Source organism: Poecilia formosa, unplaced genomic scaffold (genome assembly GCF_000485575.1).
Source record: "Poecilia formosa unplaced genomic scaffold, Poecilia_formosa-5.1.2 Scaffold141, whole genome shotgun sequence".
In the NCBI taxonomy this organism is placed as follows: domain Eukaryota; kingdom Metazoa; phylum Chordata; class Actinopteri; order Cyprinodontiformes; family Poeciliidae; genus Poecilia; species Poecilia formosa.
Genome location: NW_006800080.1, coordinates 1,467,367 through 1,479,708, shown reverse-complemented (window position 1 = coordinate 1,479,708; position 12,342 = coordinate 1,467,367). Strand labels below are relative to the sequence as shown.

Sequence of the window (12,342 nt, the reverse complement as noted above, 5' to 3'; positions counted from 1 at the left end):
GGAATAAATTAACTTTTCTATACAATTTTAATTTACTGACCATGACTGTATGTAACCTATGTCAGGGGTGTCAAACTCATTTTATTTTGGGTCATATCAAGATCATAAATGAGGAACAGTAAAGTAATAAAGGAACAGTTGTGCCAGAATTTATTGATAAAACCCAAATGTTCAAACATTAATCAATAGCTGACTGAGTACTTATTATAATTAAATAATGTTTAACATATTTTTACATTGATGTAATTTGATAGTTTACAAATAAAAACTGATTGGATTTGACTGATTAGAAAATAAAAATAAGCACACAGCTGTTTATTTGAAGGTTCTTTTCATGTGGCCCACTAGAGTCTTGAGGGCCACATAAAAAGCTACTGCAGGCTGGCCGCCGGGCCGTGAGTTTGACACATGTGACTGAGACTATATCTGCTACATCAACCCAGAGGAGACCATGACTCCACGGGCTTGAACACTGAAAACCAAACAGAATCTGAACCGCACTGGCTGCATCACCCAGGACAAAAGTAAATCTGAACAGATGTTTACTGGTTTTTCCACTTTGCCACTTGCCACTTTTGGTGTTTTTGAAAAAAATTTTATTTGACTTTTTCAAAGTCTGCTACACGCTGTTTCATACTGACCACATGTCAGCGTAACCATCCTGGCAAAGTTTTCTTTTTTTTTTTCTTTTTTTTTTTATGTCCGATTTCTGATTGGGTCAGACCTTGGGATGGGGATTGTTTATAAGCTGTTTTTCAAAAACAAGGAAAAGAAAATGTTAAGTGTTTGAATTGTGTTGACTGTACTTTTATACCACTTATATCTGTTGAGCCTGATATGCCAAACTACATCTCCAAATTCGTAAGTAAAGACTTTTTAAAACATTATATTTTACATATACAGTTAACCAACATGTGAGATTCTGATTCAAATTCAAAAATACTCTATTGATCCCATGGGCAAAGTAAATATTGTTATGACTCAGATTAATTAATATTCTTCAACGAGTTATTGTAGTTAGTGATGGGTGTTAGCAGGAATAATCTCTTGTATTTTAATGTGATTTTAGCTCCATGATGGAATATTCTTTAAGCAGTTTCTTTAAGTATATGAAATGGCTTCTTCATGAAATGGAAATAGAATGAGAGAAAACTGCAGTGCGTGGGTGCAGAATGTGGTTTCCGACCGACAGAGGTGAAAACTGTCCTGGTGCTATCTGGACCCATCAGGGCACACTCTTTTTTTCTTTCTTCCACTCTTTAAATCTTTATTGTTCAAACTGATTTTTCTTTATTTCTTAAAGTAGCTGTTTCACTTGACTTGTCTTTATTAAAAACACTTTTCCTTTTGCTATTCAAAACCGTACTTTGATAACAATCAATGTAGATGTCTTTTTATAGCCAGATATTTTTAGTTCCTTTTTTGTTCACCACCTCCATTTTCTATTTCCAAAACGATTTCCTCCTTAAAAATGGTGGTATGCACACCCATCCTTTTAGGCAGTTTTTAATCAGTCAGGTCAGAGTAATTTTGACAGCCTTCGTACCCCCCACTCTCCGTCAGAAACTCTTTTTAATGTTTGAGTGAAAAATTTTGATTTGATTATTTAAAGAGCACTAAGCGACTCTCTGCATTTGGCAATAAATACTAATTTTCTTCTTTCTTGTTAAAAATAACTCAGAGATTATCAATTCTCTGACACTAAAACCTAAATGATGAAGTGTTGAAAACTTTTTTAGGCATTATCACCGAACAGTGGAAACCCCCACACTCACCTAGTGTTAAATTGAACAATTTCCTGTGACACTGGTGATTTCAATGTGATGCAAAAGGTCTTTCAATTGAAAGTACCAATTCGTTAGCTCAGATAAATCCAAGAGTATATAATTCTCAACCAAGCAAGATCTCAGGTTTGCTGTTCAAACATAGTACTGGACATAGTGCTGTCTGCGGATATGTGAGTTATTTCAGGGAAAACCTGAAAGTCAATAAAAGTATGATTACTATAAATAGATCATCTATTTTAACACTGCTCAACATTGTTCACAGTTTAATTTTAAAATAAGACTTACCATTTGAAGAGACACTTAGAACCCAGAGGGCAAAAAAGGGAATCCACTTGTCTGCTTTCATTGTCACGAGTCACACAATGTTTAGAAGCAGCAACACGAGGCTGCTTTAATTTCTCCGTGCATCATGGGACAAAACCACAAGACCACTACGGCTCGGCTGCATCACTTTAGTCACCTAAATACTTCTGCAGGGTTTCACTTTGTACAGCAGTCAACAGAACACCACAACTTTAACTTTTTCAAACTTGATGGTGATCACGTTCGGCTTTAAACTTTATACGGTTTACTGTAAACCAAGGAGGTAGTGCAGAAAGGACATAACGTGACAAAAGCTCCCTCCACATCCTGTTGAAACTTGCTGACATTTACCGAGCGAGGGACCTCCAAATAAGAGAGGTACGATTTTTAGCCACCTTTCCTGCCCTTTCATGCCTCACTGTCAGTTTATATGAACAACAATTGCTCCTATGCAAAACTTGGGTAGTCAGATAAAAAAAAAAAAACACACAAAAAAAAACATTTTAAACACACATTTCTGAAAAGTCTAAAAGTTAAATATGACATCTCTTTTTCCACTGCTGCGTCCTCTTGTCTCACCTTGGCAGAGTTGTGGTTATTTGTGTCAAAACAAACCAGAAGTTTCCTCTGATGCATTGAGAGCCCTGGGTGTGTGCAGATACCTCACAGCCATTGCTCAATTTGAGTGGGCAAAATTCCTCATAGAAATGTTGTTTTAAAAAGCTGTGCACAAAACTGTCAAATAATTAGTTTAGTTTCATATAATTCAGCATATTGTTCCTCAATTTGTTTTAGTAGTGAGAGTTTCCAAGTAATGAAGTCTTTGAAGACTTTTAAAACGACACGTAGATTTTTTTTGTTTTGTTTTGTTCTGTTATGACATAAACCAAAAGAAAGTTAGAGGAACTTTTTTGTTTTGTTTTGTGGCTGATTTAAAGAATGAATTATACTATGTGTCCCCACCAGGGTTTTTTAAAATGTCCATAATTCTCAAGCTGAAAGTTGGAAAAACAACCAAGGTCTTCTCACTGGGAAAGTCAGGGACATTTTTGACCAATCTATATGCCTTGCAAAAACAACTTAAAATTATTTAAAGGGAAAAACAGTCAAACAAACTCACACATCAACACTATTTATTTGACTGTCCTGCAACATATTTCTCAAATTAATCACACTGTACCTGAGAATCTATTAAGAAATGCATTATTTACTTAGTCACTGTTATTACTCTGGTCACTGAAGACATTAATCAGCTAATCTTACAGGATGTTGAAGTGAACTACACTGAAAAATGGTTGGGTTTGGTTGGATGTCATTCAAAGATGATGCAAAGCTCCATCATCTAACCTCATAGATGATGGAGCTTTGCAGGACAGCTGCCAGCACTGTGTTGGTTCACCATTGTCCATTACATGCAAGTTAATTTGCTTCAACCTTTCAAATGAGCAATATTGCAGTGCACTGGTATACATAAACCACAGGCTGAGAACTATGATGTTATGATCTTGGGGTGTTATTTCCTGTTTTTTTTTCATTCTTGAGGAAACAGCTCTATTGGTTGGTTTCTGACTGATTAGCAGATACATCTACAATAATCATCTCATCTTCAGGAGGTTGTATAAGGTCAGGCATCCTCCAGCCCCATTATATATTTGGTTGTGGTCATCAAGAGAGTCCTTGAGATCAGTTCCTGCATGTTGTCTACTTGTGACTCACCGTGAGTATCTCTGCTTCTGCCTTCAGATGGTTTGGATTCCTCGAAGACCTCAGAGCTCAGATAGTAACATCCCCTGCTCTTCACCTGAAAACAACCTCTTACAATAATTTGTACCGTCGGAGCTATGCTTATAATCTCTTTATTTGAGTCAACCTGCTGTCTGACTTACACCTGGAAATTTTGCACACGCCCACAATAATGGAGGGCAAAAAGACTATTATTTTACTTCCCATCCACATCCATGCAGCCACTGCATAACAATTCTGTTAACAAAATGAAACAAATTAATAAAATTGGTATTATTAATTTAGTGCAGTGTGCCACAACAATCGGGAAAATGACACTGAACATTTTTTTAAAAACCTCCAAACCACTAGTATTCTTTTTTTTTTTTTGTCTTGCTCTGTGTTGGCTATGCTACAAACAGACTTGGTGACATGGCAACTGACTGACAACAATACCACTAATGTATCAGCATTACATGCAGAAACATGAAACCAATTCCAAAACAAAACATTCAGACCATTACAGTTTTCAATGATACTGCTCAGAGATTATTGATAAGTGATCATCTCACCTGGATTTCTAGTTATTCTGGTGTTGATAATTAGTGGCGAAGCACTGTATCCCCTTTTCTTTAACATATTTAGTGCATTTACAACTTGACAGGTAAACTTGATAAAGTAAAAAAAATTGCCTAACCAATTTCTGATGCAGAAAGTTTGAAAGACTACTGACAAACCCCTTTTGTATCTGATCTGTACATATGAAATGGTACCAAACATTCAGTTAAATTGCTCTTGTTTGTTTTTACGCAAGGTAACCCAAATACCCATGTTTGTACTATTTGTATATAGTAGGCCTGCATAGTTGTTAGCAACTTCTTTGGCTTCCTACTTTCTTTCTTGTAAACATTCTACCTATTCTAAGCTCAAATCTTACAGAAACACCATGGATGTTGTCACTGAAGTTGAAAAACAAACACTGACAGTTCTTAAAGAAAATGCATTTCATTTTAATTCAATTTCTGGATGCAATGAAAATGTAAAGATGTATCTCTTTACATTTTTACGTAATGCATATTTTCAAGAAGACAGATGATGCAAATAAACATAATCTTTAAACTCTGTATTTGTATTAAATGCACTTTACCTGTTGCAACATGTGGATGTAAGACCACACTACAAAATATTACATCAAAAATGAATCCTACAGGTGAAGCGAGGAGCCATCAAACAAAAATACTCCAACCAAATCCAGAGCAGCAGCCTTCATTTTTAAGATAGACTCCTGGCAGGATAATTTTGTTTAGTTAACAGTAATGTGTGGGATTTTTCAAGAATCCATTGTAAATTAACATAAACATTTTTACATTGCCTCATGATAGGTTTTTTTTTTTTTTTTTACCACATGTCAGAGCTTAATTCTGTTAAGGTTTCTTAGTTTGGAAAGCTAGAATAATCGGAGAGGATGGAGCTAACAATAAGAAGAGGACTGCGGCCATGAAGATTGTGCAACATAAGTGACAGACAAGACAAGAGGCTCATTTGATCTCAAATTACCCATTACATCTCTGCTGATGGATCGGCAGTCCTGTCCTGTGTGATGTTGTTACAGCACCCTGAAAAATAATAGAAAAGTATATATAATGGCTAATCCATAACATCAAACACCAGCAAACCCTAGCTTGTTATTCTTGTAAACTTTTAATTTTGAGAGTGGCAGACCGGTACTCACGTTTTATGAAGTAGACAACAGCACTCAGAAACAGGAGAGCAGCCATGCCAATGAAGATGTATCTCAATAGTGAAACGTCTGCATATTTAATAAAAAAAAATTTTATTGGACAAAATGGCTTATTTCATGTTTTTAGCTTTTTCAGAGTGTATAAGCATTGCTGCATACACCTGAACTGACTAATGTTTTGAATAGGTAAAAAAAAACTGAAAGACAAAAATAACACTTTCTTTCTTCACATAACTCCACTTCAGAATTGATATTCTTCATTTTGCCAGATCAGAGTATTTTAGATCACTAATGACGATGGAGTCTGAGGCCTGGTTTGGAAAGGCTTTCATTGGACTCCAGGAATTGTACATGCCCAAAATGATAGATGAACCAGGTCCACTTCAGTCAGGTGAGCCCAGGTCACTCACTTAAGGTCATTTGATAAAAAGTAACAATGTAGGAGCACAGAAGAAACAATAATAGACCATAGATTTTTCACAAAAGTCCTCATCATACAATTCTTTTTGTGACTACTAACCCAAACAGGAAAATAAAAACTAGAAATATTTTAAAACTAAACTAAANTGTGACCTGTAAGGGCACATTTGCACTCTAATGATGGGAAGCTACTGGATTGTAGCCACGGCTGACCAGGGGCAGTCGGACAGGAATGAGGCTGTCATTTTGTGCCTTCAGCCTTTCTGATCACCACCAGAACAAAACATGTGTGTCTTGCCCTGGGAAAAAATGGGAAAGAATAGACTTACCAGCTGCACCCTGTTTCTAATCAGCAACCTGTTCTTTATCAAGTAATCAAACTCAGCATCATTCTCTGTCACTCCCTGCTGGATTATTCTGTTATTCACCTGGTTTCCTGGTTCTCCTCTTCTCTGTCTGTGTTTTCCTGAGTCCTGCCTGCTGCATCACATTTATAGTTTTTCAGTCCACTCTGTTTCTGTTTATTCATAGTTTTGATTCTGTTGAATCTTGAAAGATTTTACATGTTCATCAGAGTTTCACTTTTTGAATTGAATAACTGAATACATAAACTTTACAAGTTATTTTACGTTATGGAAATATATCTTCAAAGTGATGTTTTTAAAGAGAAAAAGGAGTAAAATAAAGTCGATGAGTTGTGTTTAGAAGAATAGAACAGCTTGTTCAGGGTGAGCTGTGGTTGATTCTAGGGTGTCTCAGTTTTGGCAGACTGCTCCTTTAAATAACACACAGTTCCTCATCATGTGACTTTAGAAATGTGCTGTTATTCTTTTTAGTCAGTATCATATGTTTGTCTGTCAGCCTCTAGTCAAATTCTTATTACCTAATGATTGAATTCTTCAAATATTTGTGGATGCCTCACATTTAACTTTTACAGATCCAAATCACGTTTATTACTTTAAGATTGCAGTAAGTTCTCATCAGTAATGAAACCGGTTTCTGGTTGTTTTCTTTTCCTTTGTTCTCCATTTTCTATTTTTAACACGTCTTGCTTTCAGTTTTGTGTCCTCTGACACCAGATCAAGACACATCTATACAGTTTTTAATCTACACTTAAGTTTCACTTAAACATATATTTTTATGCTTGGAATTTAACTGATCCAAGTTTTATTTCCACCCTCAGTGGGGAAAGACACAATCAGTGTAGAAGTAACTTGAAACAGTTTTAGATTGTTCTGAATGACAATAGAACCATTCAAAACTTGGGGTAATGTTTCCTGTAATTCAACGCTTTATTGTCTGCAAAAACTCTTTTCTAAAACTTGAACAACTTTTTGTACAGGGACAATTAGTGAGTATGCAGTTTAGGAAGTACGGCATAGAGTAGTTTTTAACGGCCATTCCCAGTTTTTACTTTTGGTTAGGTTTAAATAAGAAGAAGAGATCATGTTTAAAGTTCTAAGTTTAAAATAAAAAACTCAGTAGAAGTGCAACAGTCTTTAAGAATCGACATTTCAAAACAATTTAACAGTGTATGACATCATACAACATTGTTTTTCAGTCAGGCTTCAGATTTCACTGGTGGGCAGATTGGTTCTGCAAGGCAGAATCTTTTCTTTATTGGTATTTTTTTAATTTGAACAAGATTCATTTTCCACAATATGCACAATATGGCAAATCTTTATATAAACTAAAAAGTTGTGTGGCAAGAATTGAGCCTTGGGGTGCACCTGTGTTAAAATGATATAAAATTGCAAATGTAAACCTATTATTCTCTTTCTTATTTTATTCTGAAACTATTCCAAAGCAATGTGTTCTTTTATTTATGGATATGTTTCACTTCTACCAACAGAATAGTTTGTTAGAAACTCTTCTCTGTGATTCAGTTGCTTTCTGTGTGTTTTTAAAACTCATACAAATCACAAAATATGTTGCTTTGACGTTTTATGAGATAAAAAAGTTGTCATCATCAAGTTCACATGTTGAAACAGTAATAACATTTAATATGGTTAAATCTTGTACTTTGGGCATCATTGCTATTGTATTGCCACTCCCTGATCCTGACTACAGGTAACGTGAAGCAATGTGAAACTGGTTGAGATTTTCTGCGTGCAGTGGACACATTTTTGTGTGACAACTCGTTCATCAGCTTCTGCTTTAAATGTGGCAGACAGAACTTGTTTATTTACGGTGACGTGGCATCCTCAGGGTTTGTGTTACTTTTGGTTTTGTCAAGTCATTTTGTCCTGTTCATGATATGATACAGAATGATGTGTTGCAGTACATACACCCTCCCAAACAAGATTTCTACCAGAGGCCACCATCTGATCAGTGGCTTTGGTGTATGTTATCCACCCTTCCTCTCAAAAGCACACTGCATTATGTGATTGCAAAGTGCCAAAAAAGGATTTTTTACTTTTACCTCAGCACACCAGCTGTCCAGTGATTTCGCTCTTTTGTACAACCTCTGTCTGTGACTGCATGCAGACAATGAAAAGATGCTTTTATCAGAGTGCACAACTCTGCTGTCCATTGTCAAGACTCCATCTTGAAAGCTCAGGGCCATGTACGTTTGGATTTTGTTATCCCTTTAATAATAAACACCATTCTTTAAAAACTGTATTTTGTGTTTACTTGTGTTGTTTTTGATTAATATTCAAATTGTTTTTATGTTCTGAAACACTGAAAAAAATTACAGGGCAAATTGTTTTCCACACCACTGTAAGAGAGTCATCTTATCTGGGGCTCGAACATGAATTCGAGTCAAACTTTCAATTTTATAGGTAAATATACATTGATTTAAAAAAAAAAATCTTTCAAGAACTATACTTTCTGAATTACGACAAGGAACCTTAAATGCCTCCTCTGTTAACCTAAAGTTCCTTATTCAACAAGCTGACCTCAGGTGGCTACAGCTCAGTGTTCACGTGAAATAAAAAGGCAAAAATGTTGATCACAGGTAAACAAATTGAGAAGGAATGACAAAAACATATGGCCTAGCTAAAACAAACAGGACGAGCAGCCACTCTGCGTTTTAAATATGTCTCATCATCATTACCAGCGGTAGAAGTGAAAGTATTTACATCTCACTCCCACATCAGAATACAAAGAAATCCTGCCTGACTTATTCACATTTTCAATTAAGTCAGCCAGACAACACTGAAAAGTTCACCATGTTCACATGCTGATGTTCGTAGTTTCTAACCTGGCCACGGTGTGACAAGACAGTCAATTTTGCACAAATGTCGCACGATACCTCACGCATTTATAGATCAAAAGCTTTATGAAAAAGCAGCACTCAAGAAGTAGACAATGTAAAATCTGGAACATTTTCTTGTTGAGTCACCCAGAGTTGTATGTGCAGGTCTGACATACACCCAAAGTAAAAAAAACAAAAAAACAACTTCTTTGCTGAAAACCCTGGAATTCAGCTGTTATCCAATTCCATACACAATCTGAGTGTGATAGATAGGAGATAATATCATAGATCATCAGAGAAATTAACAGTTAATCTGATCAACAGCAGCGATTTCCATCAGGAAAGGGTTAAATACAGTTTAATCCACCTGCAGGCGTTGAAAGAAGGGCAGGCCATTTACTGGAATATTACCTACAAGGAAGTGCATGCCTCAGGACAGGTTTGGTATGAGGTAGACTGACAGTATAAAAGTCCTGCATCGGGAAGTTTTTCACATAGCATCCGACAACATGAAGGTCCTGCTGCTCTCCATGCTGGTTCTGCTGCTGTGCAGCACACAAGGTAATCAAAGGCTACTTCTCCTACTTTCAATACAGTATTTTGACATGAAATCAGACTGAAATGTTGCTTAGATTAAATCCTTATAGGAAGTTTGTGTTTTTATTTAATGTGTGACTCATTAATTAATGTTTCACACCAAAAAAAAAAAAAACTAAACAAGAAAACTGTTTTTGTCTTGGTTTTGAATTCGATCTCTTCTTTTCTAGTGCTCACACTGAAATGCTTCACCTGCCAGGATGAGAACGACACCATCTGCAAGACAGAGACAGTGTGTCACAGTTCAACCCAGTACTGCAAAACCTACAGAAAGGGTAGGTAGAACTTATTCTGCTCAAATTCAGTTTGACGCACAGGAGACAAGCGACAGCCTTATGCAAGAAAAGCATCAACAAGGCAGAGAAGTTTTATTGACTGGAGGTTTTATTCACAGGCAACGCACTGTCTCGAAGCTGTGAGGAGTTCTGTGCTGAGGACTTCTTCACTGTCTGCTGCCAGGAGGACCTCTGCTAGTGCTGAAGCGTCCGTCTGCTTTTACTCCCCTGTTACTACAAAGCGCAATGATGAAGGAAATTATATAAATTCTACCGCCAAACAAGATGATTTTACATATCAGAATCTTCTGTGATTTATTTTCAGTCTTTGTTTCTGCTTTTAAATAAAAATACACAAATGTTGACCAAAAGATTTTCAGCCTCGTTCATTTTCTCCAGAAAACTGAGCAAACCGAGCAACAGCGAGTGTGAAAAGGCAGACCAGCCACTCACTCATACTCTCTTAATCCTGTCATGATGTCACTTAGCGCTTCACTGGGACGGGCTGGAGCTAAATGGGTCACAGTCTGTCTCTAATCTGAAAGTCAAGTCAAACTTAAAAAACCATCACATTTGCTCTTTTCATCATAGAAAAAGGTAAAAAGCACACAGAGAAGCTTAGGACTCTTAGAGGCATTGTTTGCCTATAAGAGTTTAATGAATAGCTCTGCTCATGTATTTATGGTGTCATCCCCCCCTTACAAGCCATTAAATCTTTCATTTAACTTTAAGCTTTACTCAATGGAGACAAAGCTTCCCAGAAATCATCAACCAGCACTGGTAAGCTCTTGCCTGGCAGCATTCCCACATTGTTCTTTGTGTTCAAGGTGTTTTCACACCCTGTTCTGTACAGCTCTGCTTCCTGTAAATCAAAACTGCAAAACAGAGTTTCACTCAGCAAATTGAATGCCTTTGCATATACTGTAAGTGACATTGCAACTACAACTGATCCTGCAAGCTCTTTCTCTTAAAGTTAAGATAATCACCTACATGCAAGTCCAGAAATATTAAGATGTAGATACCAAACCCTTAGGAAGGGTACAGCATACAGCAGCTAAACTAAATTAAAGAGGCTTAAGTTGTTTGATAGTGTGTCATATCTTTGTGAAATTCTAGGTCATGCTTATTAATCGCTCCAGATGTTTTCTCCAGAGGTGATGGATTAAGAGTAGAACCTATACAATGCATATGATGCCAAGCAAAGAACACATACTGTAACCTTCTCCTGAACAAAAAGAAAAGCAGATCTAATGACTGGAAGCCATCACCATCTCAGTTTGACAAAACAAACACAGTGTGAGCTACAATTCAAACCTCAGCATTTCTTTCCATTGTGTAAGGGAATTATTGTGTTTTCTGAGGAAGTCAGTAGCTACACTGAGCCACAAGTTAAAGTCGGGGAAAATGTATTACCCACATGGGCTGCCCACACAGGAAAGAGCTGAGGCTGAGAAGGTGCAAACAAACGTGCTCTGTAGCTCAGGGTGTTTGTGTTCTTTTTCTAAAGATTGTGACACACGATAAAAAGAGGAGCGTATGTTTGCCAAAGACGAATGGTTTTCCTGCAAATGCATGCTTTCATTATTAGTCCACGTATTTTTCTTATGCTATCTGCTGGTCTGACTGGATATACTGGTATATTTACTTGGGGACTCAAGTGCATTTTTTTCATTGCAAACGTTTTCCTTTCATGCGTCTTTGACAATCTCTTCATCTGACAGCTGTAACTAATAAATGTAAACATAATGGTTCTGTAAAGTTCAAGTTCAGGGCAAATAAAAGCACATCAACCTCAGGCAGGTACAATTACTATGCAATTAAAAAACAAATTTGTGTTCATCGCCCCCATTATGTTTTTTTTCTTCTTTCTTTTGAAGATGTGTTTAAGCCTTAATAACATTCAAATGTTCTTTAAGTGGAACAAATGTGAGCACATATTTGTTTTGTCTGGTGAACCGCAGTTATTAAATATGGTCATATGTCTCTCACTCTCAGAGTCAGGTGAACTCTGAGAGGGATTTTGGAGTTAAAATTATTTGGTCATTTAATTTGCAGGTAAGAGCCTTGATTGTGTAACACTGTTTATGTAATAGCCTTCTAATCATCCAGGCTAAATACAGTGATTGATCATTTCACTCATTTGTTTGATGTGCCTTCCAGACTGGAGGGTGTATTAATTATTTTAGATTACTCTATGAAGTGACTCTCCGTTTGTCGTGTCGAAATCCTAAGTACTGGAATCCAAAGCAAGTATACATTTTGTCTTTGTTTTGCTGTATTTGTTTTCTGATCTGAAGA

General features: G+C 36.5%; 1 protein-coding gene across 2 annotated transcripts in view; it reads right to left on the bottom strand.

The window, feature by feature from the left end:
• Window positions 1–2,949, bottom strand: part of LOC103145378 (uncharacterized) — a 21,158-nt gene extending 18,209 nt beyond the window's left edge. For both annotated transcript variants that reach the window (XM_007562792.2, XM_016676729.1), the window contains exon 1: window positions 2,073–2,949. In XM_007562792.2, the coding sequence (XP_007562854.1) occupies window positions 2,073–2,133 (61 nt within the window). In that variant the 5' untranslated portion in view covers window positions 2,134–2,949. The remainder of the gene's footprint in view (window positions 1–2,072) is intronic.
• Window positions 2,950–12,342: the final 9,393 nt, after the last annotated feature.